A 27,028-nucleotide genomic window follows, 5' to 3' on the forward strand; every position below is an offset into this window, starting at 1 on the left:
TAACCTCGGTCAAAATTTAATACTTGAAAACTCAACGTATAGCTGTTTTCCTTGTAATCTTTGGGGGAAAATCCTTGGGCATTCCACACAGACTCTCTTATTCTCCGAATAGCTGAAGATGTTATCAATAAATACAATTCTCTTATTCGAGCACTCTTTATACAACATGTTCCCTAATTCCTTATAGACAACTGATACACTTGTTATTTCACATAATATCACCAGAGCTTGCAATGCTCTTAACTCATTTTAATCGTATAATATCTGATATGTTCTCAGGCCGGATCTTAAGTTAATCCTCGAGACATAACACACTTCTTGAATTAGGTCTCATAAGTAATCAATTCTTTATAGGGGTCACTTCTTCTTATTCATTCGTTTGTTAAACTCCCGATAATCAGTACATACTCTCATAATTTCATTCCTTTTCTCCCTTAACATCACTGGTACACTTTACGATTCACTTCTTGTAAAACCACTCCTTGGTCTGCCTTATCCACTAGGCCTCCGATACTTCGCCTTAATTCTTTGACATGTCCAACACTTCCTAATCCATTTTAAAATTTCCTTCTTATACCTGGTTATCACTATTTTTCTTTAAATTTCCGTATATCTTGGCATTTCTTCAATAAATTAAATACTTTATATTGTGAATTTCCTGTAGGATCTTATTTCTTAATTCTTTTACTTGTAGCATCCAAGTGCTGGAAGAAAACCTGGGGATATCGTGATCGTTCTTGGTGTGCTGAATTAACGTAGAATTTGACAACTTCCTTTCTCCCACTTTATCTTAATAAAGTGGGGACCTACACTCGCGTCCATATAAGGCTTGGTAAAGTGGAATTCTCAATCTAACATCAATGATAAATGATCATCCCAGTTTGAATCGCTTCCTCCATTTGACCCTTCCTTTAAGGATGATAGGTGGTGCTCATTTTCAACTTTAGCTTCCAAACATTTAAACATCTCCTATTCGTTTTTATCCATTAAGGTTGAAAAGTAATCTCATATATTCACTTATTATCACCTTTAGGTATTTGAACTTCATATTCCACTCTTTCCAATTGATTTATTAACTCCTTAGTAATCTTAATTACATCCAATCCTTTCTTTCTGCACAAGGAATCTGTTACCATATAGCTTTGTTTAGGTAGTTGTTAACGGATTAATCAGAATCTTTTATTAACCTCGGTCAAAATTTCATACTTGAAAACTCAACGTATAGCTGTTTTCCTTCTAATCTTTGGGGGAAAATCCTTGGGCATTCCACACAGACTCTCTTATTCTCTGAATAGCTGAAAATGTTATCAATAAATACAATTCGCTTATTCGAGTACTCTTTATACAACATGTTCCTTAATTCCTTATAAACAACTGATACACTTGTTATTTCACATAATATCACCAGAGCTTGCAATGCTCTTAACTCATTTTAATCGTAATATCTGATATGTTCTCAGGTCGGATCTTAAGTTAATCCTCGAGACATAACACACTTCTTGAATTAGGTCTCATAAGTAATCAATTCTTTATAGGGGTCACTTCTTCTTATTCGTTGTTTTGTTAAACTCCCGATAATCAGTACATGCTCTCATAATATCATTCCTTTTCTCCCTTAACATCACTGGTACACTTTACGATTCACTTCTTGTAAAACCACTCCTTGGTCTGCCTTATCCACTAGGCCTCCGATACTTCGCCTTAATTTTTTGACATGTCCAACACTTCCTAATATATTTTAAATTTCCTTCTTATACCCGGTTATCACTATTTTTCTTTAAATTTCCTTATATCTTGGCATTTCTTCAATAAATTAAATACTTTATATTGTGAATTCCCTGTAGGATCTCATTTCTTAATTCTTTTACTTGTAGCATCCAAGTGCTGGAAGAAAACCTGGGGATATTGTGATCGTTCTCCTGGGCGCATAAATTTCCTCTTACTAACTGCTAACATCGTGAACATTATCTTCTCTTGACATCTCCTTATCTTTCCCTTAACAACTTCGACTGAAAGGTCATACTATCCATCCTTGCTCCTTTTGGATTATGAACTCTGACTTCCAATTCCAACTTCTAAAATTCCATAGATAATTCTTCTGGTGCAGTCTCTATGTTCGTTCTCTCCTTTTTGCTTATCACTTGCCTCTACATTTGCTTTTCCTCGTGAATACATACTTCAAACTCTTATGGTCCGTATGGATCTTACACCTTTCTCATATATATCATGTTTCCCAATCTTTCAAAGCGAATATTATTACTACTAGTCCCAAATTATGAGTAGAATACTTCTGCTCATAAGGTTTCGGTTGTATGGATGCATATACAATAACTTTATTGTGTTGCATCAATACACATCCTATTCCCTTATGAGAAGTATCACTATAAACTACCAAATCTCCTTGATGCTTCCAAAGTGATAAAGCAGGTGCTGTAACCATTCTTTCATTTAACTCCGCAAAACTTTCTTCACCCTTCTCCAGTTCATATAAACTTCTTGCTTTTTCTGGTTAGCTTCGTCAAAGGTATTACAACTTTCAAGAAATCTTGCACAAATTTTCGATAATAACCGGCCCATGGTAAAACTACTTACTTTTGTTGGTGCTTTTGGTCTTTCTTCATTTATAGTAACTTTAATTTCTGTTGGATCCCCTTTCTGCCTTCTCCTCACTGACTATTTATGTTAAGAATTATGCTTCCTGCCATCAAAGCTTTCACCTTGTAAACTTTACATACAATTTCTTTCTTCTCCGACTCCCCAATTATCATTAAATGCTTTGCATGGTCCTCCGTTGACTTTAAATAACACAACTACAACTTATCCAGATATTCCCTTAAAGATTCTGTCCATCAAGTTCAAATATTACTGGTATATTGGTTAATCCAAATGACAGTACTAGAATTTTATAACAACATTACCTAGTTCTGAAAATTATCTTTGATATGTCCATAGGTTTAATCTTCAATTGGTAACACCCAAATCTTAAATCAATTTTATAAAATACTTTGCTTCTTCTGTTTGATCAAACAAATCATTAGTTCGAGATATCAGATACTTACTCTTGATAGTAAACTGGTTGAGTTTTCGCTAGTCAACGCATAATCTCATACTTCCATCTTTCTTATTACAAATAATACTGGTACACCATATAGGGTACACTAGGTCTAATCGCTCCTTCTTCTAACGTCTCTTACATTTGCTTTGCTAACTCCTTCATTTCAATTGGCGTCATTCTGCGTGGGGCCTGAGACACTTGTTTTATTACAAATGCTAAGGCCATCATGAACTCAATTCCTCTATCAGGAGAAAATGTTGGTAACTCATCTGAAAACATATCTTGAAACTCATTAAGTACTATAAAATTTTTCAAATTCTGTGTACTCCTGACTTTTATCCATAATCACCGTAGTGCTTACCTTTTGGTCACTATAACCTCTTAGCTTAAGTCATTGCTAACAAATTCTTTACCTTCCTTCATCTTCTAAACCTCGTCACATTCTCATTTGGCGTCTTCAGAACTATCTTTCCATTATAACGGTCTATCTGGGTATCACGCTTGAATAGTTAATCCAATCCTTAAAATAATGTCAAATCCTCTTACCTTAAATGATATCAATTCTTCACAAACTTATTGCCATAAATCTCAGTTCCACCATTGATACTCACTTATTTAATAATTACACGTTCTTGATTTGCTAGTTCTCTAGTCATAATCTTATCAATCCAACGGGGTAGTTCATCTTATCAACAAAACCTTGAGAGATAAACAATCAAGTTGCTCTCACATCTTTTAATACTTTAACGCGTAAGGTATCCACAATAATCATTCACATCACCACATCCGTATTCTAAATAACATATTTCAAAGGAAAATCGCAAACTCTCGTTCTCAGAGACGTATTCCTTATTAGAGTAGATTCCCTTGACTCTTAGTGCATTCCTGACTGGGCTAGTAATTTGCAATCCTCGCCATATACCCTTGTTTTCTTTCCATGCATGAGAGGTAGATGGAACTTTGCCTGCTTGGTTCATAATACGTTAATTTTTGTTTGAAAAAAAACTTTTGCAAAGAACGACGGTATAACGAAATAACTAAAATGATTCAAAATTCAATAAACTTGAAGTTGAAAAGAAAGAAGAAGTAATGATTTGAATATGAATGAGACGACCACATTGGTACTTAGGCCAGTCTTTCGTACCATATGGCATACAACACATGATTAGGTGGCGTCCCACCCGACTCTTTGTCATTCCTGACAACGAGTCTTACCATAATACTGCTCGTCCTAATTAGAGAGAAAACTTGAGGGAAAGAGTTAAATTTAAAAGGAATGAAACATCTTCCTTTTTCATATCACCGTAAAGAATTTTCAAGGATATAAGTTCATACATATTTAGGAATCAAAAAGAATATACGCTGTAATATTGCAGAAAAGAGTGATACGATTGGTCACCATCCACATTTCACCCCTGCACCTCTTTTGAGCTGGTTCGATCAATAAATCCCATTTGATTCATTAAATAACTTCAGAAAGTCCGCTGAAATGTCATCGTAATTTAAGCACTAGGATAAATTCTTACTTATTTATGTCTTTAGCTTCTTACCTGCATGTTTAATAATTACAAATTAATAATTCGAGTCATCAACACAATTTTATTCGAGTATTTCAGAAATTAATTCGAATATATCGAATTATTCAAGCAACACAACCACGGCAGTAACAGGAGAGTAGGACCGCCACGCAGGTACACACGCAACATCGTCACCATCTTGGCGGAAATGATGAAAGGCGGCAAAACAGCGAAACAGACGCAGTAACAGAAAAATTACAGGCAACACGGTAACACCACAATCCAGGCAGCGCACACACACACACACATATACATATACATATATATATATATATATATATATATATACTCGACATATACATTCATATGAAATCCATCAAAACCCAATTGAGACCGTAACTGGGAACAGGGATAGGGCCGGAAAATAGTGGCTGGAACTTACCTGGATAGAGAGGAACGGTAAAAAGAAAGGAACCAGAGAAAGAAGAGGGAAATGAGAGAGATACATGAGAGCACGAGGAGAAAGAAAAAGAACAAACCCCCGCAATGGAGAAACAGAACAGGGTTTCACCCTTTTATTTATTAAGTATTTTTTTCCAGCAAATAAACAATTGGCACGTATCAGTGCATATACTGGAATTGCAACACGCGTCCAAGTTCTGACTACAAGCCCAAATTTACCAGTGTTTTGCAAAATAGCGAACAAATTTACGGGTAAAAATTAACCTAAAAATTACCAATTTACTTTAAAATAATGTAAACATCCCGAAGTAAATATAAATGTAATTTTAATAATTTTAGAATAATTTTTAAGGTACACTTTATACCCGCTTTTTAATAATTAAACGAAACAACGCGCGGGTAAAATTAATCCCGAAAATTTCCAAAATAATTTTAAAATTCTCGGAATATTCCAAATTTAAATAAATATGAGTTTCATAATTTTTGAAGAATTCTAGAAGTAAATACGGATTTTACGAATAAATGCAATCAGAAAATCATACAGGGCTAAATAATTGATAAAATATTGATTTCTAAATTTTATAAAATCCCCAAAAATAATTATTGTAATTATGAAACCATAAAAGCAATTTTAGAGATATTCTAAATATTTATGCAAATAAATCTGCCCTAAAACCACTTTTACAAGTAACAACAAGACAATACAGCTCAACAAACAATTATACAAATAATCCTCGTAACCCCTAACCATACATAACTAATAATGAAACCACATATGGCTGACAAAACCCATACACATATTTTATTTATTTAATAGCTCCATAATTACACATTTAAATAATATGAAAATACGCGAGTCGTTATAATACTGATGTCAATTGCCTATATAATATGACTCATCAATCACATTTCTAACAAATAAATACTACAAGAAATATGCCCATTTGTGACGGAATTTTTACACTACAATTCGTCGTAATTGTCTCAATTGTGACAAAAAATATTCGACATTTTTGCTCAAGTCTTAAGTTCAGATTTTCGTCACAAGTAACCTTTTCGTCATAAGTATTAATTTCGTCACAAATTTAAGAAAAACACCGCAAGTTAGGGAAGTGGAGCCCACTTTTAGTAGGCTAATAACTACACTTTCGACGGTATATTCCGTCGTTTTATCTTTAATTTACGACGATCAGTATGTTGTAAGTTATGATATTGGGACCTTGTCCATAATTAATTTAAAACAAAAAAAATGAATAAAATCATGAAGAACAACCATCCCAAGTAACCCATAATTCCGTCATAAGTAACCCAGAATTCCGTCATAAGTGCGTACTTATGACACAAAATGGGCATATTTTTCCGTCAAAAGTTGATCATCGCAAATGGACATATTTCTTATAGTGAAACATATTAAATAATTAATAAATTAATTAATAAATATTTTATATTTAGAGTGATTGATATACATCATGCACACATAATCACTTGTATTTATTTTACTTTCTAAGAATTAACATATTATAAATACCATTTAATTATGAAGTGACAAAAATGTATACTAACATAATTATTACTTCTTGCGGAGGCACCATTGCAAATATACCTCAATCACTCGAGCTCATATGCATAAATAAATAAATTATTCATATATTAGGTAACAACATAAATATATCGTCAACAATTATAGCGAAAAAAATTTCAATTAGCACAATCTATAATATGTATGTGGATTGCACGAGCTATAGAGGTATAATACAACAACATAGGTATTCAATGAACAAATTTAATCATAAATACTCTAATTAATATCCATAAAAAATTCATTTCAACCATTTGTACACATTCATTATTACATATTTAATGATTATATTTATTCTTACTCATTACTATATAACAAATTTAAATAATTAATACTTTCTTTAATAATAAATAAAGATTCTCCAAACATTAGTACTTATATAAAATTTACTTCCCACTTATTCCCACAATTAACACATCATCAATATGCAAATTTATATCTAAGTTATTATTGTATATTTGATAAAGAATACATATATTTAGTGCAAATATTTAATATTACATTAATATTTACTTTTATCTTATCATTCATTTATTAAAAATCTATTCACTGTTGAAAAAAATATATGAATATTTATCTATTACTCGTATTATATACTCGTATTATATAGTGATTAAAAATACACGCATACATTTATTAGTACATGCGTATGTATACATACATACATACATACATACATACATACATACATACATACATACATACATAATATATATATATACACATAAATGCATACATACATATATAAAAACATTTCAGGTAATGATTTTTTTATTGTATTAAATAAATTTATATTTATCTTTAACCTTAATTTAAATTCTGAACACGAGTTCATACATTGTTAATTATTAAATCAATAATATAAACAAATGAATTATAAACAGAAAATACAAATAAATATTTATATTTTTAAATTTAAATTTCACTGAGACATAAAAATACGTAATTTGAATTAGATTTTTATTTGAATAGTAGGTCTATGTAATAATAATAATAATAAAATAATAATAGTAATAATAATAATTATTATTATTATACACAGTAATTATATGTGGAAACCTTGATTATAAATCATGATATTTTATGAGTGATATCCATATATATATAATTAAAATAATAATAATAAAAAAAAAAGCTTTCCAAATTGCTGAATCAGGGGTGGAGGTGACCAAAATGTTAAGCAAACACAATAAAATTAATCAAATATCATATCAACCAAATACGTCACACCAAATAGCATATCTATGTGTCACACAAATTCAAACATCGAAATAACTCTCAAATGCAAACATCAACAATACGCTAAACATAAACATGTATAATTTGGAAACATTAGATATAACAGAGTACACATGAAATGCAGAATGTTACTTTGGGATGTTGTTCACATATATATAAGATATGGCAATGAAGCTTATATCCATTCCAATAAATTTGTGTAAATTTATCATTTGAGTACTTACATCATCCAACAAAGTTATGAGTACAAGAGAATATTAAAAAAGAATAACATCAACTGAACACAGTGAAGAATTAATTGTGCTAATTGAGGTCTAAATTGACTCAGTTCATTCAATGACTCGTAAAAAGGGTTAGTAAGTTTAAGCCTAAATATGGAAAAGAACGTGAAGATAAAATGAACCACCTGGACATCGGTCATTAAAGGCGGCTATGACGCAAAAAGTAAAGGTACGAGGTTGAGCGGAGATATGAGTACATATTTCTGCATATATTAACATAAATTAAATACACTATTGTGGTTAGAGTTTTAAATGGGTATTTATGACCAACAAACCGAGAACATGTTTATTGGATCAAAGTATACCAAAAAAAATAAGAATACTAGCTATTTTCTCTTATTTTATAAATAAATGGCTATACATTTAAATGATTATAGAGTTTATCATTATAAAAATATATTTGTTTGTCATAAATTTCAATGATTTTCATCACACCCTTTATATGATAATTTATCACACGATTTGATGACAAATACCGTATGTCACATTAATACTAATATTTAGATCCACTAAATATTAAAATATCAACTGAAAAAAGTATATATTAAGCATGAATGTGTGTGTGTGTGGGGGGGGGGTTAAATTATAGTATTCATAAAATATGTGATCATGTTAGTTTATATTGGTGTTTGGATGCGTCTTTACATGCCACAACATGAACGAATGATATGGATTAAAACGATAATTATGATAAGATTTTTGTATCAAATGCTACCATGAGGTGCTTAACATGTCAAGAACTGTGTATTTGTTAATATTGAACAAAGGAGGGGGAGATTTATAAAGGTCAACAATAAAAATTTAAGAAGACTTAAATTCAAATAACCGTTATAAATTAAAAGTATATAGTATTCAGGGGGGGGATTAACTTATAATATTCATAAACTATGTGATCATGTTGGTTTATATTGGTGTTTGGATGCGTCCTTACATGCCACAACGTGAACGAATTGTATGGATTAAAACGTTAATTATGATAAGATTTCTGTATCAAATGCAACCATGAGGTGCTTAACATGTCTAGAGCTGTGTATTTGTTAATATTGAACAAAGGAGAGGGAGATTTATAAAGGTCAAAAATAAAAATTTAAGAAGACTTAAATTCAAATAACAGTTATAAATTAAAAGTATATAGTATTCATGGGGGTTAACTTATAGTATTCATAAAATAAGTGATCATGCTGGTTTATATTGGTGTTTGGATGCGTTCTTACATGCCACAATGTGAACGAATGATATGGATTAAAACAAAAATTATGATAAGATTTCTGTATCAAATGCAACCATGAGGTGATTAACATGTCCAGAGCTGTGTATTTGTTAATATTGAACAAAGAAGGGGGAGATTTATAAAGGTCAAAAATAAAAATTTAAGAAGACTTAAATTTAAGAATTTGAGCTTTTCTTTCCCCCAGTCCGGATTGCGTTGAGTTCAGCCATTCCGGACTAAAGTTTGTTATCTTTAGAAGAATTTTAGCTTTTCTTGCCCCCTGTCCGGATTTGAGTTCAGCCAATCCGGACTAATGTTTGTTGTCTTTAGAAGAATTTGAGCTTTTCTTGCCCCCCAGTCCGGATTGCGTAGTTCAGCCATTCCGGACTAAAGTTTGTTGTCTTTAGAAATTTTTTAGCTTTTCTTGCCCCCCAATCCAGATTGCATTGAGTTCCGGGTCTGGACTTGGAAGTTGAAACGGTTTTGGGGATTTCCCCCCTGGTGATTTTAATTGTCACAGCTGTTGGTGGTTAAAAGACGTGCCGTAATTATAACTAACATTAACAACCGTGTGCGATGGGCGATTAGGATTGTGCCACATGGTGTGGCCCTTCCGTTTTTCACCACGCCTATAAAAAGGCCCCCCTTCCTCTCTTTTTTATTTTTACTCTTCTTCGAATTCTCTTCTCAGTTTTCTTTCTTTTTTCTGAAGCTTTTTCGTCGGGATCTGTTGCTGTTGCTCCGCCGTTGCCCGGTCTTCTCCAATCTCTCCATAATCTCTTCGTTTATAAGTTTCCTTCTCTTCTTTTCTTTCTTTGTTTCTTTCTTTTAGTTTGCTGTCCATTTGGGTTTTGTGTTTCTGCTATAGTGTTTGTGTGTTGTTGTGGTTGGTTTTCGGTTGAATTCTTGTGTATATATATGTATGTGTATTTGTTTTTGTCATATTTTGGTGTTTGATTTTGGTTAATAGTATTTCTGGAATTAGGGTTTTTTGTTTGGGTCCGGACTTGGTTGCTTAGTCCGGACTGATATATTTTTGTTTTCTGGTTTTTGCTGTTTTTGTGTTATTGTGGCCTTTGGGTCCGGAGTAATATGCTAGTTTTAGGGTTTTATAGTTCGGAGTGGCTATTCTGTTTTTGGGTTTTGTTTTTGGCTTTTGAGCTCTGGATCTATTTAAGTGTTTAAATAAGATATACCATAGTTTAGAGTAAAGCTTTTTATGGATTATGATGAGATCATAATAGTGAGACCTAAAAAGATGATAACTCTAAACTTAAATAGTTCCTGGTCATAGGATTACTAACTGGTAATTAATAATCCGCAAAGATCGGTACATACTATGCTTGCTTCATTATGAAGGATGCCTGTTCTCATAGACATTTGTGTGGTGACACTATAGCTAGTATGTAGGTGCTTATTATAGAATCAGTTCACTGAACATGACTCGCCTAGCTGAACAACTGATGGAGTTCACTCACGTGTCAGCAGTTGTTCGCTTAGTGATAGTTGTACAAGTATCCTTAGACTTGAGGTCATCATAGTCATCTTGTGTACACTGAACTATGCTTTGGTTTAGTTCTTAGTCTCCAGGGACAATTATTAGGGCTCTTCTGGGTATAGGAATTTGTACACGAAGATAGTGTATGATCAATAAAGGATCTACCTCTTCCAGTGAAGGAAGCGAATGTTCAAGGCTGATCCACTTATGCTAGTTCAGGAATCTCTGGCCAGAGTAAATGAAATTAGAAAGGAGTTTCTAATTTGCATAGAACTACGCATAGTAAATGGTAAGCAAGTGATTGAATTAGATAGGCTTGACACGAGATCCATGCCTTGTATTTAATCGGAACATTGTAGGGTAGAAGGAGTTTATTGTACGGTAACTATTCACTGACAGGTTCTTGGTATTCTAAGCAGTGAATTCATATTATCCGGATAGTCGCGATATGTTGAGAAGCATCACTCGCGATGTAGAATAAATGTGATTAATTAATTAATCATATTTAATAAATTAGAGAATTTATATAAATAATGATAAAATAGTTTTATTATTATTTATTTCTACTACCGGCTTAATATTGAACCTACAGGGTCACACCATAAAAAGAGAATGATTTATTGGTGGAGGAATTAATTAATAATGGCTAATAATTATTTATTTATGAAATAAATAATTATTTGGCAAATTTAATAATTGATTAAATGAGATTTAATTGATTATAAATTAATTAAGAAAAGTTCTTAATATTATTAATTAAGGATTTAATTTTTGGAAATTAAATCAAGAGAAAGAATTATTTCTAAAGTGTTTAGAAAAAGGATTAATGATTAAAAGGTGTTTTAATTATTAATGAGAATAATAAATGGGATAATAATAATAATATTTATGGGAAAATTTCAGCTGAAAATTTTGCCTATAAATACACTATTATAGACCCTAATTTCATTCTAACCCACATCAAACCCGAAAACCCAAAAAGTTTGGAAAACCCAATTCTCTCCACCTCTTTCCTGCTCCTTAACATCGTTTTCTTGGTGGATACTGGTGGAGTGCTTCACACTTGAGGAGCAACTGCTAAGGATCTCTGATCGTTGTCTCCGAATTATTTTTAAAGGTTAGATTCGATCCCTCGAATTTTTATTCACGATTTATATGCTTTTATTTGGATTTTATATGTGTAAAAGTGTTTTGCCATGCCCCGCTGCGTTTAAAATCCAACAATGGTATCAGAGCGTAGGTTGTATGCATATAGATATGTGGTAAAAATTCCAGAATTTTATGTGCTTGTATGAATTAATTATGATTTTTACAAGTTATATCATGGATTAATTTTGTCTGATGAGAAATCGTTTCTCAAAATAATTTTGAATGTTGATTTGGGTTCTACAAGTGTTGTAGATCGTCTGGGTATTTTTTTGATAATTTTATGATGTATAGATTTTTTATTATGAATTTTTTAAGTTGTTTCAATTAAAATTCGTAATTAAATAAATCATATATATATATAAAAATTATTTATAAGTATGTATATATATCTGTACAACATCTGTATGTTGTCTGTGTTTATTTGTGTCTGCTGCACGGAAGAAACAAGAAAAGCACAGAACATGTAGGTCTGACATGCACGCAGTTCGAAGAGGGAAAAGGCGGCTGCGGCTGCAAAAAAAAAATATAGGGGTGTAACGCATTCCGGGAATGCGTTACACACTTGTGGCGCATTCACGGAATGCGTTACACCCTTTAATGGCTTAAAAGGGGTGTAACGCATCACCTGAATGCGTTACAGGGCTTGTAACGCGTTCCTGTAATGCGTTACAGCCCTCTGTTGATTTTAAAATTGATTTTCTGGGAGTTTCGTAAATCCGTTTTAGGCGTGCAATATACCGTTGGATTCGTTTTTTCGAGACGGATCTTATGGAGTGATCAATTTTAGTTTATATAAAAGTTTTGAACTGTTTATATTTCCATGAAGTGTTTTAAAGCTATTTTTAACTGTTTGAATTGATTTTAAATGCTTCTTGTGATACATAGAGATGTATATTGCTTGTTCTAATGTGCTAGATGATGTAACATGCCTACCTTGATGTTTATTCATGTTGATATATGTGATATATGCTTAGTTTATCATACGATGATAGATTTAGGTGAACTTAAATAAACATAAGGCGTTTGTTAGACAACCTAGTATAGTGAAATTGTTTCATAACCTTAATAATAATATTATGAATACAATCATGAGATTCTTGTGTTTATGAAACACGTAATTGAATATGAATTGTCGATATGAGAGAAAGGATGATTCTGTCAACAACAGATTTCTATCTGTAAGAAAGGGTTATTAAGTGACGCCTCTTGACAATGCTCCACCCGATCTGGGAATCATCTGATTATTGATTATTGATTTGAAATATTATTGATTTGAAATATTTAATTTAAAAGGAAGAATCTCTTTATAATATGATTATGATTGTAACGTAATATAATCCCTCTAAAATTAAATAATATCAAGTAGTAATTGGCCAATGATACAACGGGCTTGTGTCGGTCATAGCCTTCCAACATGGTAGAAAGTAGTTCTTATTTTTGAATCATTGTCGTTTCGTGCCACAGCTGAGGGCTTTAATTTCAAAATAAGAAATACTTGTCTATTACATAGAGATGTGTACATTGAATAAGAATCTAAAGGTCGTTACGTGTTACAACCGTGGGCCTTTGGGGACTGATTCAATTGTACGGAATGTTGGGTTAGACTTGACTTAGAATATTGAGTTTGTCGTGCCACAGCCGTGACTCAATTATTCAAGAGGCTAAAGTTTGATTAGGGAATAACATAAGATGTAATTGACAAGAGTTGTCTGCCTATTAAACATTACATGGCATTTCGTGCCACAGCCGGGGTTGTGTAATGGAATGTAGGATCCCTATTCCCACTAGCATTATGAATGCTTAATTTTTCACGTAGGGGGTTGAATAAATTAGATAAACTAGTGGGAGCCACTTATGAATAAAGACCCGATTCATATAGTGTTTTGAAATGAAATCGAATATTTGCTAAGTGTTGTTATGTGTTTATCATTTACAGATTTACTTTGTACGTTATGTCTTCTGCACTATCACTCAGGAGCATACTAGATGCTCACAAATTGACTGGTCCTAATTATGCTGACTGGCTTCGAAACTTGAGAATTGTTCTCAGGATTGGGAAGCTGGAATACGTGATTGACTCACCTAAGCCTACTGAACCTGCTAGTGATGCACATAATGATGAACATGTTGTGTATCGTAGGTGGATAGATGATGCAAATATTGTTCAATGCATCATGCTAGCTTCCATGAACATTGAGCTACAGAAGCAACATGAGCATATGGATCCTCACACTATCCTCATGCATCTACGAGAGTTGTATGATGTGGCGGGGAGGACAGCTCGATATGAGATATCGAAGGAGCTGTTCGGTTGTAGGATGTCTGAGGGATCATCTGTGAATGACCATGTACTTAAGATGATCAATTTGATTGAACGTCTTGGACAACTTGGTTTTGCCATGGATGGGGAGCTGAGCCAAGACTTGGTCTTGCAATCGCTTCCGAGTTCGTTCTCGCAGTTTGTTGTGAACTTTCACATGAATAAGTTGGATGTCAGCCTGCCTGAACTCCACAACATGTTGAAGACTGCGGAATCGAATTTCCCCCCAAAGAAGAGTTCTGTTCTTCTAATTGGTGAAGGTTCCAATCCTAAGAAAAGGAAGAGGAACCCTTCCAAGAAGAAGAAAGTAGGTGAGAAAACGCCGGTTCCACCAAAAGCTGAAGACCCCAAGAGCAAAGTTGTTTGCTTTCACTGTAACAAGGTGGGGCACTGGAAGAGTAACTGCAAGGTTTACCTTGCAGAATTGAAGAAGAAGAAGGGTAGTGAGACTACCGCTTCTGATTCAGGTATGTTCATGATAGAAGTGAATATGTCATTAAATCAAATTTCTACTTGGGTATTAGATACCGCCCGTGGTTCTCATATCTGCAATTGTTGCAGGGACCAAGGAGAAGTAGGACTCTTGAGGAAGAGGAGGTGATTCTACTGATGGAAATGGAGCAAGAGTTGCTGCTGAAGATGTAGAATCATTTCATTTACATATGCCTACGGGCAAGACTATTGTTTTAAATAATTGTTATTTTGTTCCCTCTATTGTGAGGAATATTATTCCCATGTAAGACTTGGCTAGATTTTCATTTATTATTGAGAATAATGAATGTTCTATTCTTAGAGATAATATTCTTTATGGACGTGGTACTTTAAATAATGGTCTGTATGTATGTGACATAATTTATTTCAGATTGAACAAACTAATAAAAGAAAAGGGATGATGAAAATCTCACTTTGTAGTGGCAATGCAATCTCCATTTAGTAGACATGGAGAGAGGACTGCAAATTTTCTAGGAATGGTACACACAGATGTATGTGGACCAATGTCTACGCAAGCCATGGGTGGATTTTCATACTTCATTACTTTCATAGATGATAGATCTAGATTCGGATATGTGTTTGATGAAACACAAGTCTGAAGCCTTTGAAAAGTTCAAAGAGTATAAGTATGAAGTGGAGAAACAACCAAACATAGTATTATAATTCTTCGATTAGATCGAGATGGTGAATACTTGAATGGAGAGTTTCTGGATTATCTCAAAGTAAATGGTATAGTCTCCCAGTGGACTCCTCCAGATTAGTATCTGAAAGGAGAAATCGAATTTGTTAGACATAGTTCGGTCCATGATGAGCTATGCAAATCTTCCAGTATTCCTATAGGGTTAGGCATTGGAAACCTCAGCATATTAATTGAATAAGGTGCTTTCCAAAATCTGTTCCTCAAACTTCATATGAGATATAGAAAGAAAGGAAACCGAGTCTTAAACACGTTAAGATTTGGGGATGTCGAGCTTATGTCAAGTAAGTTGACCCAGATAAGCTGGAATATCGATCCGTAAAATGTAGTTTTGTGGGATATCCTAAAGAGACTTTAGGGTATTACTTTTACACCGATCATCGGGTGTTTGTCTCCAGACATGCTACCTTCTTGGAAAAGGAGTTTATCCTTGAAGGAAACAGTGGGAGCAAAATTGAACTTGATGAAGTTCAAGAAGCACAAACTACTACAGATCGAGTGGAAACACCTGTTCTGACTGAACAACCTTTTGTGGAACAGCCCATTCATAGATCAGGGAGAGTGTCTCCCCAACCTGAGAGGTATTATGGCCTTGTCATTGAGAATGACAATGAGTTGTCGATCATTGATGATGACGACCCTGTGACCTATAATGAGGCTATGAGTAATGTTGACTCAGAGAAATGGCATAGTGCCATGAAATCCGGAAAGAAATCTATGTATACTGGATACAAAAGAATGATTGGAGCAGATGGCCAGGTGGAGACCTTTAAGGCCAGGCTTGTGGCAAAAGAATTCAAACAAAGGCAATGGATTGACTTTGATGAAACCTTTTACCTGTAGCCCTGTTAAAATCAGTTCGGATTTTGCTTGCGAATGCTGCTTACTACGACTATGAGATCTGGCAATTAGCCAGATGGTTTTCTTTCCAAGAGAAATGAAAACCTAGTGTGTAAGCTGCTGCGAACCATATGTGGTTTAAAGCAGGCTTCTCGAAAGATGGAACATTCGTTTTGATGAGACAATCAAAGAGTTTGATTTTATCAAAAAACGAAGATGAACCATGCGTCTACAAAAGGGTTAGTGGGAGCGCGGTAACATTTCTTGTATTGTATTGAATTAGAGTTGACACACATAACAACATAGCAGACCCACTCACAAAGCTACTTTTTGAAAGTCACTTTGATCGTCATAAAGATGAGATGGGTATTAGATACCAGAGTGATTGGCTTTAGTACAAGTGGGAGATTGAAAGGAATATGTCCTAAGTCCAATCATGTATAAGGATTTAGGAATAACTTTTATGTAATTTGTTTTGATTTCATTGATATTAATAAAGACTTGTTTTGTTTTTATTACGGGCTTTATCTATTTAAGTGTTTAAATAAGATATACCATAGTTTAGAGTAAAGCTTTTTATGGATTATGATGAGATCATAATAGTGAGACCTAAAAAGATGATAACTCTAAACTTAAATAGTTCCTGGTCATAAGATTACTAACTGGTAATTAATAATCCGCAAAGATCGGTACATACTATGCTTGCTTCATTATGAAGGATGTCTGTTCTCATAGACATTTGTCTGGTGACACTATAGCTAGTATGTAGGTGCTTATTATAGAATAAGTTCACTGAACATGACTCGCCTAGCTGAACAACTGATGGAGTTCACTCACGTGTCAGCAGTTGTTCGCTTAGTGATAGTTGTACAAGTATCCTTAAACTTGAGGTCATCATGGTCATCTTGTGTACACTGAACTATGCTTTGGTTTAGTTCTTAGTCTCTAGGGACAATTATTAGGGCTCTTCTGGGTATAGGAATTTATACACGAAGATAGTGTATGATCAATAAAGGATCTACCCCTTCCAGTGAAGGAAGCGAATGTTCAAGGCTGATCCACTTATGCTAGTTCAGGAATCTCTGGCCAGAGTAAATGAAATTAGAAAGAAGTTTCTAATTTGCATAGAACTACGCATAGTAAATGGTAAGCAAGTGATTGAATTAGATAGGCTTGACACGAGATCCATGCCTTGTATTTAATCGGAATATTGTAGGGTAGAAGGAGTTTATTGTACGGTAACTATTCACTGACAGGTTCTTGGTATTCTAAGCAGTGAATTCATATTATCCGGATAGTCGCGATATGTTGAGAAGCATCACTCACGATGTAGAATAAATGTGATTAATTAATTAATCATATTTAATAAATTAGAGAATTTATATAAATAATGATAAAATAGTTTTATTATTATTTATTTCTACTACCGGCTTAATATTGAACCTACAGGGTCACACCATAAAAAGAGAATGATTTATTGGTGGAGGAATTAATTAATAATGGCTAATAATTATTTATTTGTGAAATAAATAATTATTTGGCAAATTTAATAATTGATTAGATGAGATTTAATTGATTATAAATTAATTAAGAAAAGTTCTTAATATTATTAATTAAGGATTTAATTTTTGGAAATTAAATCAAGAGAGAGAATTATTTCTAAAGTGTTTAGAAAAAGGATTAATGATTAAAAGGTGTTTTAATTATTAATGAGAATAATAAATGGGATAATAATAATAATATTTATGGGAAAATTTCAGCTGAAAATTTTGCCTATAAATACACTATTATAGACCCTAATTTCATTCTAACCCACATCAAACCCGAAAACCCAAAAAGTTTGGAAAATCCAATTCTCTCCACCTCCTTCCTGCTCATTAACATCGTTTTCTTGGTGGATACCGGTGGAGTGCTTCACACTTGAGGAGCAACTGCTAAGGATCTCTGATCGTTGTCTCCGAATTATTTTTAAAGGTTAGATTCGATCCCTCGAATTTTTATTCACGATTTATATGCTTTTATTTGGATTTTATATGTGTAAAAGTGTTTTGCCATGCCCCGCTGTGTTTAAAATCCAACACCTTGCACTCTGGAGGGCTTATGGGTGGATACACCCAGTTATTTCGTCACCAAGAGTGATGAGATAGAGAATAGTTTCTATTATAGAAGTATTAGGTCTGGGTACGCGAGGTAGCCTAATGCGGGTGCGGGGCCTTACAATAAGGAAGAACTCGACAGAAAGTTTGCGGATAGTATAGTGGCCGATGAACATTATGAGCTGAAGGATGAGTACGCTGTTCTAGATCATGCGGCGCATGACTCGTCAGTCCGGGCTGCTTTTCAGTTGGACCGCTGGATTGAGTGGAGGTGGCCGGAGCCCGATGAGCGGATTTATCACAGGCTGGCCGATGGATTCGTTCCTGTATGGTTGGAGCATCTTCGCTCCGGATGGAATCTACATTGGCATCTATTTTTGAAGCATCTCTGTAAGTATGAGTATAAGCTGTCTTCTATGTAGATAACTCCGAATGGGATAAAATGGATGTCCTGGTTCATTACTTCCTGCAACCAGTTTAAAGTGCATCCCACCTTTAAGTTATGACATCATATTTTTTACTTGGTCCGGTCCAACCAGATGCCTCTGTATGAGATTCGGTTTCGGGCTGCGGAGTGTGGTTATGATTTTTGCTTTTTGTGAATGTTTGGGTTTCTAGATGACCCGAGACACTTTCATGATTCACAAGACTATGGATAGGCTAGGCTGTAAGCTATTTTGTTTTTTTGTCCGGACTACTAATATGTTTTATGTCCGGACTGCTTATGTGCTTTCTTTTGTTGTGGTTCTTTGTAGTTTTTTTTACTTGTGTTTTTTGCTTTGTTTTCTGGCAGGCTTACCACATTATAATCCGGATATGTCTTCTTTGGCATATATTGAAGCACTTAAGGGTTTGGGCAAAGATTTCAAGCTGCCGAAGAAAGCTGCTGTTGGTGGGTCTGGGTCCAATGCTTCTGTGGAGGAGGGATCCCAGAGCAATTTTGTGTCAAGGCCGGAGGTTGATGCGACTGAGAAGGCTCCGGAGCAGGTTGTTAAGCCAGAAGTTGGTGATGAATTCGAGAATCTTAATGATCTCGAGCCTCTCGGGGAGGTTCCTGATGTTGAATCTGGACGGAAGAAGAAGAGGCTCCGGACTCTGGGGTCGAAACCTCCTCGGAGTCAAAAGTTTGATGCTAATTCTGGGTCCAGGGTGGATAAGGGGAAAGGAATAGAAACTGAGAGTCCGGAGGCCGGGAGTCCAGAGCTTGAAGTTAACGTTGCACGTTTCATGGCTGGGATTCCCACTGAGGATGAGTGGAGGAGGATAAACCAGTCCGGATTCGATGAAATGATGAAGTAATGCTCCCGGGTCTGGGGTCAGGTACATCGTTTTTATGTTCTTGTTTTTCTTCTATTCCTTTGCCTTAGAATAATTTTCTAAGTATCTCTATTTATTGCAGCTTGGTGGATATATGGACGGATCTGCTTCTCTGGCCTATAATGAGCTCAAGGATGCCCAGACTGCTATTTCTGATAAGGATGCTGAGATCAGTAATCTGAGGGATCAAATTATTGTGAAGGATACTTCTCTGTCCGGACTGAACAAGCACCTTACTAATGTCACTACCTGGGCTGAGAATGCTGAAAAGGAGGTTTCAGATATAAAATCTGAACTAGCTGAGCTCCGAAGGCAGATGTCTGCTGTGAGGTCGGAAGCTGAAGTTATTGAAGAGTTCAAGAGATCCGAGGATTATGATAAGGCCATGTCCAATGCTGGTGCTCCGGAGGTTGGTCGTTGCTGGTTGGTTGCGGAGAGACACATTAAGACCAATCCGGAGGCCAATTGGGATAGCTTTGTTCAAGAGTTTATAAAGGCGAAGGAGGATATAGAGCTTGGATTGGGGGAGCCGGAGCCTTTCGATGGTCCTTGCCCCAGTTTATTGCCTCCAAATGCTCCAGAGTCTTGATTTTCTTTGAACTGTAATTTGATTTTTGCTTTAAGACCTTGGGTACTTTGCTGTTTGTAATATTCGTACGCTGCCCCGGTCTTATTCTAGTCCGGTTATTTTTTAATGTTTGCGTTTATTGCTGCTATTTTGCTTTGCTATTTTAGTTTGTTTTTGCCTTGGAAAAACTTTTTCTAATTTGTAGTTTTGCTCTAGTCCTGGACTCATATCTAATCCGGACTAGTGGTTGTTTATTTAGCTTAGAAAATTAATTCTAAGTAAGAATGGTTGCTCTAGTCCTGACTAATGGATTGTCCGGGCTAGTGGGTAGCTTTTCTACTTAGAAAATTGGTTCTAAGTAAAAATGGTTGCTCTAGTCCTGACTAATATCTTGTCCAGACTAGTGGTTATCTTTTTTTTTTTACTTAGAAAATTGTTTTTAAGTAAAAATGGTTGCTCTAGTCCTGACTAATATCTTGTCCGGACTAGTGGTTATCTTTTTTACTTTAGAAAATTGGTTTTCAGTAAAAATGGTTGCTATAGTCCTGACTAAATGCTTGTCCGAACTAGTGGTTAGGTTTTTTACTTGGAAAATTGGTTCTAAGTAAAAATGGTTGCTCTAGTCCTGACTAAATGCTTGTCCGGACTAGTAGTTAGGTTTTTTACTTAGAAAATGGGTTCTTGGTAAAAATGGTTGCTCTAGTCCTGACTAATTGCTTGTCCGGACTAGTGTTTAGCTTTTTTTACTTAGAAAATTGGTTCTAAGTAAAAATGGTTGCTGTAGTCCTGACTAATTGCTTGTCCGGACTAGTGTTTAGCTTTTTTACTTAGAAAATTGGTTCTAAGTAAAAATGGTTGCTCTAGTCCTGACTAATTGCTTGTCCGGACTAGTGTTTAGGTTTTTTTCTTAGAAAATAGGTTCTAGGTAAAAATGATTGCTCTAGTCCTGACTAATTGCTTGTCCGGACTAGTATATAGCTTTTTTTACTTAGAAAATTGGTTCTAATTAAAAATGGTTGCTCTAGTCCTGACTAATTGATTGTCTGGATTAGTGTTTAGCTTTTTTACTTAGAAAATTGGTTTTAAGTAAAAATGGTTGCTCTAGTCCTGACTAATTGCTTGTCCGAACTAGTATTTAGCTTTTTTACTTAGAAGATTAATTCTAAAATTGGTTGCTCTAGTACTGACTAATTGCTTGTCCGGACTAGTGTTTAGCTTTAATAAAAGTAAAGAGGAAATGCTTTTTCATTAATCATTCATACAAAAGATAAGGAGAAACAAATTCGTTGCTTGCCATATTGGCTACAAGATTTTGGTTGCTTTGTTTGTTCTCCTACTGGTAGAATTTTCTTAGTCTTAGTCCATGCCAAGTATTTGGGACTTCTGAGCCATCCATGTTCAGGAGTTTGTAGGTTCCTGGCCTCAGGACTTCTTTGACCTTGTATGGTCCTTCCCCTTTGGGCATTAGCTTTCCAGTATTCGTGGGATCTGATGCTTCTATGTCTCGAAGGACTAAGTTTCCCACTTGGAAGTTTTTGACTCTGGATTTCTTACTGAAGTGCTCTCTTGTTTTCTCCTTGAATTTTTCCATCCTTTCTACAGCTTGGTCTCGGACCTCATCAATTAGATCCATGTTTGTTTTGAGTCCTTCATTTGCTTCTTCCTCAAAGTTTATTGCTCTGTGAGAAGGAGATCCCACTTCAATAGGAAGCATTGCTTCTGTGTCATAAGCTAGTTTGAATGGAGTTTCTCCTGTGCTTGTCCTAGGGCTTGTCCTATAGGACCATAGTACGCTCGACAGTTCTTCTGGCCATTTGCTTTTGCTTTCTTTGAGTCTCTTTTCAATACCCTGGAGCATGATTCCGTTTGTAACTTCTACTTGGTCGTTTCCTTGAGGATATGCTACTGATGACTTTTTGTGCTTGATCCCGTGCTCCTAAAGGTAGGACTCGAACTCTGATCCAATGAATTGGGGTCCATTGTCTGATACTAGGACTCGTGGTATCCCAAACCTCATCAAAATGTTGTCCATAAACTTTATGCAGTCTTGCTGATTGATTGTTCTCATTGCTTTCGCTTCAACCCATTTGGTCATCTAATCAATTGAGACTAATAACTACCTGAGATCTCCTTTGGCCCGGGGAAAGGGTCCCATTATGTCAATGCCCCAGACAGTGAAGGGGATAGGTGACATGACCGAGGATGGTAGGACTGGGCTGATCCGGGACACATTGCTGAAGAGTTGGCATTCCTTGTACTTTTTCATGAACTCTATTGCATCCTGATGAATAGTTGGCCAGTAGTAGCCTTGTCTTATGATCTTATGAGCTAGGGCCTTTGCGGACATGTGATCTCCGCATATCTCTTCATGCACTTCCGCCAAACAGTACTTTGCTTCCTCTGGGCCGACACATTTCAGGATAGGAGATGAGAAAGTCCTGCGGTAGAGTAGTCCTTCTTCGAGGAAGAACTTGGCTGGTTTTGATTTTAACCTTTGGACTTTTCCTTTGTCTTCAGGGAGCTCTCCTTTCTCCAAGTAGTTGATGAAGGGAGTCATCCAGTTTTGGTTGCTTTCGATCTCCAAGATCTCTCCGATTCAATAGATGGTTTGTGGAGTTCTTCGAAGTAAACTGAGCAGTCCAGATCTGATGAGTTCCAGACTAATTTGGATATAATATCCGCTTCTTTATTTTCTTCTTGACATATCTGAAGGACTTGATGGTTTGGTATTGAGGCTAAGTAACTTTGAACCAGTGCTTGGTACTTCGCCAGAATAGGGTCCTTTGCTATGTATTCTCCATTTGTTTGCTTGACCACTATCTGGGAGTCGCTGTAGATTTTTAAGTCCTGGACCCTCAGAGTCCTGGAGAGCTTTAGTCCTGCAATCAACGCCTCATATTCTTCTTGATTGTTTGTTGCGGGGAAGCCGAAAGATATAGCTGTTTGAATCGTGAATCCTTCAGGACTTTTAAGTATGAGTCCGGGTCCCGACCTTTCGCTTGTTGAAGAACCATCTACTTTCAAGGTCCAGGCTCCCAGATTTGCTTCTTTGTTTGTCTCCGGATCTGTGTTCATTGGTTCCGATTCTTCTTCTGGGAAGTTGTATTCGATTATGAAATCTGCAAGTGCTTGAGCTTTAATTGCAGTCTTAGGAATGAAGCTTAAATTGAACTGTCTCAACTCCACAACCCAATTGACTAGTCTTTCCGAGACATCTGGCTTGTGAATTATCTTCCTTAGGGGCTGATTTATCACCACTCTGATTTCTCTTCCTTGGAAGTAGTGCCTGAGTTTTCTTGAAGTTGTGACCAATGCAAAGGCAAACTTCTCCAATCTGGGGTATTTTATTTCTGTCTTTGAGTACTTGGATTACATAGTAAACTGGTTGCTGTTTTCCATTCTCTTCCCTGATTAGGGCAGCTCCTACAGCTTGTGCTCCTGCTGACAAGTATAAGTCGAGAGGCTCTCCTGGCTGAGCTTTAGTTAGGACTGGTGGCTGAGAGATGTAGGACTTGATTTCCTCAAATGCCTTTTGGCACTCCGGACTCCAGTTCACCTCTTTCTTGTTGCTTGCTCCTTTGAGTAAATCAAAGAATGGTAAGCACCTTTCTGCTAGCTTTGAGACAAATCTCCTGAGTGCTGCTAGGGATCCTGCTAGCTTCTACACATCTCTTTGGGTCCTAGGAGCCCTCATCTCCTAGATTGCTTTTATTTTCTCCGGATTGGCTTCTATGCCTCTGTTGCTGATCATGAATCCTAGGAACTTGCCTGCTCCTACGCCGAAGGTACATTTCTCTGGGTTCAGTTTGAGTTGGTTCTTCCTTAGGTTGTCAAAGCACTCCTTCAGATCTTCTACATGTCCTGGTATAGTTGTTGATTTGGAAATCATATCGTCGATATAGCACTCCAAGTTCCTCCCAATCTGGGACTTGAAAATCTTGTTCATGGTTCTCTGGTAAGTTGATCCTACGCTTGTCAGTCCGAAGGGTAGCATCACATAAGCATAGACTGCTCTGTGAGTTATGAATGCTGTCTTAAGTATGTCCTTTGGGTTCATCTTGATCTGTTTGTATCCGGAGAAAGCGTCCATGAAACTTAGCATGATATGTCCGGAAGTGGCATCTATCAATTAATCAAATATTGGGGAGAGGGTATGGGTCCTTCGGGCATGCATCGTTTAGATCAGTGTAGTCCACGCACATTCTCCATTTTTCATTGGACTTCTTCACCATAACAACATTAGCTAGCCACTCCAGATATTTGATTTCTTTGATGATTCCTGCTTTGAGTAGCTTCTCCACTTCTTCGTCTATGGCTTTTTGCCTCTCCGGGGCAAAATTCCGTCTCTTCTGTTTGACTGGTTTTCTGTTGGGGTTGATATCCAAGCTGTGCATTGCTATGGACTCATGTAGTTCTGGCATGTCTCTTGGGCTCCAGGAAAAAACATCTTTGTACTCCCGGAGCAGGGACACTAATCTTTCCTTGAAGGACTCTCCGAGTCCTGATCCAACTTTCACCTTTTTGTTTGGACTATTTCCATCAACCTGGACTTCTTATGTTTCTACTGCGGCTTCGATTTTTGCTTGTTTTTTTGTTTGAAACCATTTGATGAATTCGGGCTTCAGAGTTCTTCTTCAGATAGTAGTTTTCTTTATCTGATTCTTTGGTTGGTTGTATTGTAGGACTAGCTTGGTCTAGGACCTGATTTGCCTTGTCGACTACCATGACTTGGTTGCTTGCCGGTCCTTCCAGACTTGTTATATTTGCTTCTTGTTCCGGACTTGACTCAATGAGTTGTATTTCTTTTGTAGTTTCTTCTCTTGGTCGGGGTCGGTGCTTCTTTATGCTTTGTTGCTTACGAAGGACTGTTGCCTTCCTTTTGTTGTCCTGGTGGGTTTCTGCCATGACTAACTCCTGGGTATAGCTTGTCTCAGCAACTCCATAATCTCCTTTTATTTCCTCGACGGTTGTGTAATAACCCCAATTTTTGGAATTTTTGAAACACGGATGAATAGTAACTTTTGCTGATGATGCTGATTAAGGAAAATTATCAGACCACGCTATATAGGAGTACTGTTATGGAAATTCTAAGATCGTATTAGTATTCCATAAAGTAAATAAGTGTATGTAAAGATCGTCAGAATCCAAATTTGAACACTTTGATTTTTCCCGAAAATCCACCAGATACCGAAAGAATTGAGTATAAGGTAACATGATTAAAATGATTTAATTCAAGGATTATAAGAGAGGATCATAAAAGGAATATAAAATATTGAGAAAGGTTTAGGGGAACCCAAGTAATAAGATCCCGGGTATGATCCCTTATACAATAAATGATAACGAAAGTTAAGCGAACCGTATAACAGATCAGCGGTCATTAGCCAAGTAATTAGGGGTTAATCAAAGAGGTTAATGGACGATGATGTCATCACACCAACAAGAGGAAGACAAGTGTAACAAGATGACATAAGCAGATGACATAAGCATGACCAAAAAGGGAAGGAAGTGTTGGTTGATTATAAACCACACAAAATTTACCATGGTTAAAAGGTTAATTAATCAAAACAAAACAAAATAACCAATCCAAGGCAAAACAAATCACAAAACACAAATTAGAAGTTGACTTTTGCTTTCCAAGAACAAAAGCTCTCGGCCAAAACCAGAGCAGCAACTTCAAACTACCATATCTCCTTCAATACTCACTCAAATAGTATGTTCTATAACTCATTGAAAAGGTATTGAGATGGCCTACAACTCTTGTTCACAAGTCTCGTCCAAATAAGCAGGGTAAGACCCTCGTTTTGACAGTTCGTTCAATCTAACTTTTAGAAACTTCAAAACCTAACTTTGTATTCTTGATTTCTTTGGAAAGATCAAGCTTGTAGGAGGTTATATTAAGGCTCCCTAAGGCTTTCTAGCAACTTAACACCTACCAAGGAAGGTATCAACTTCAAACCCTAGCTTTGATTTTATGATTTCATTAAGTTTTATTGAAGCATTGTTAGTATTAAGGCTTGATCTTTGATTATAAGTAGTTTTGGTGGATTTGTATTGGTTTTGAATATTGGGTCTTTGATTGGTTGGATAAATTGGTAAAATTTGGAGTTGGGGACTGAGTTTGTAGTATGATGGTTGAATATTGTTGTATTGGTGGTTGTGAGTGAATTGATGATAATTTAGAGTGTTAATTAAATTGGAAATCGCGTAAACATAAACGTCATATTGCCCGATTTTCCTTAACTGTTTTGTTCTTAATATCAGGACCCGTGAACTCACTGTTAGGTTTTGACCATTGCCATGATTAGATAGTTCATGTTACGAGCTTCGTTTTGATATGTGGTTCGCTTGAATCCGATGTACGGTTTAGGAGAAACGACCGTTTTAAGTAACGGCGTTTCGCGACCGAACCATTACCCCTCGCCTTACTTTGAAACCTTGGTTAAGGTCCTTAAATGACTAATTGGAGTATGAAACAATTATGTAAAGTGGATTAGGCAGTTGGTAGGGTACTCGCGAAAGAATTGCCATAAAATTCTTAATGGTTAATCTATTAAAAATGGTGGAGCCAAGGGTACTCGAATGACTTATGTGAATCGTTAAGTGCGAAAGCGAACGTTAGGGCTCTAAATGGTTAAAGTCTAGTTTGTTAAGCGACCGTGGTTTAATTCTGACTTATGTTATTGTTCATAGGTTACCGGACCCACTCTA

The 27,028-nt window shown here is 35.7% G+C and overlaps 2 protein-coding genes across 2 annotated transcripts; both read right to left on the bottom strand.

Moving 5' to 3' along the window:
* Positions 1-21,653: 21,653 nt before the first annotated feature.
* Positions 21,654-22,178, bottom strand: LOC141690643 (uncharacterized). Its single transcript, XM_074495424.1, has one exon. The coding sequence runs from the start codon at positions 22,176-22,178 to the stop codon at positions 21,654-21,656; it is 525 nt and encodes a 174-aa protein (XP_074351525.1).
* A 695-nt stretch (positions 22,179-22,873) lies between these two features.
* Positions 22,874-23,395, bottom strand: LOC141690644 (uncharacterized). The gene has a single exon (XM_074495425.1). The coding sequence runs from the start codon at positions 23,393-23,395 to the stop codon at positions 22,874-22,876; it is 522 nt and encodes a 173-aa protein (XP_074351526.1).
* Positions 23,396-27,028: the final 3,633 nt, after the last annotated feature.

The sequence above is a fragment of the Apium graveolens genome, chromosome 10 (genome assembly GCF_009905375.1).
Source record: "Apium graveolens cultivar Ventura chromosome 10, ASM990537v1, whole genome shotgun sequence".
Taxonomy (NCBI): domain Eukaryota; kingdom Viridiplantae; phylum Streptophyta; class Magnoliopsida; order Apiales; family Apiaceae; genus Apium; species Apium graveolens.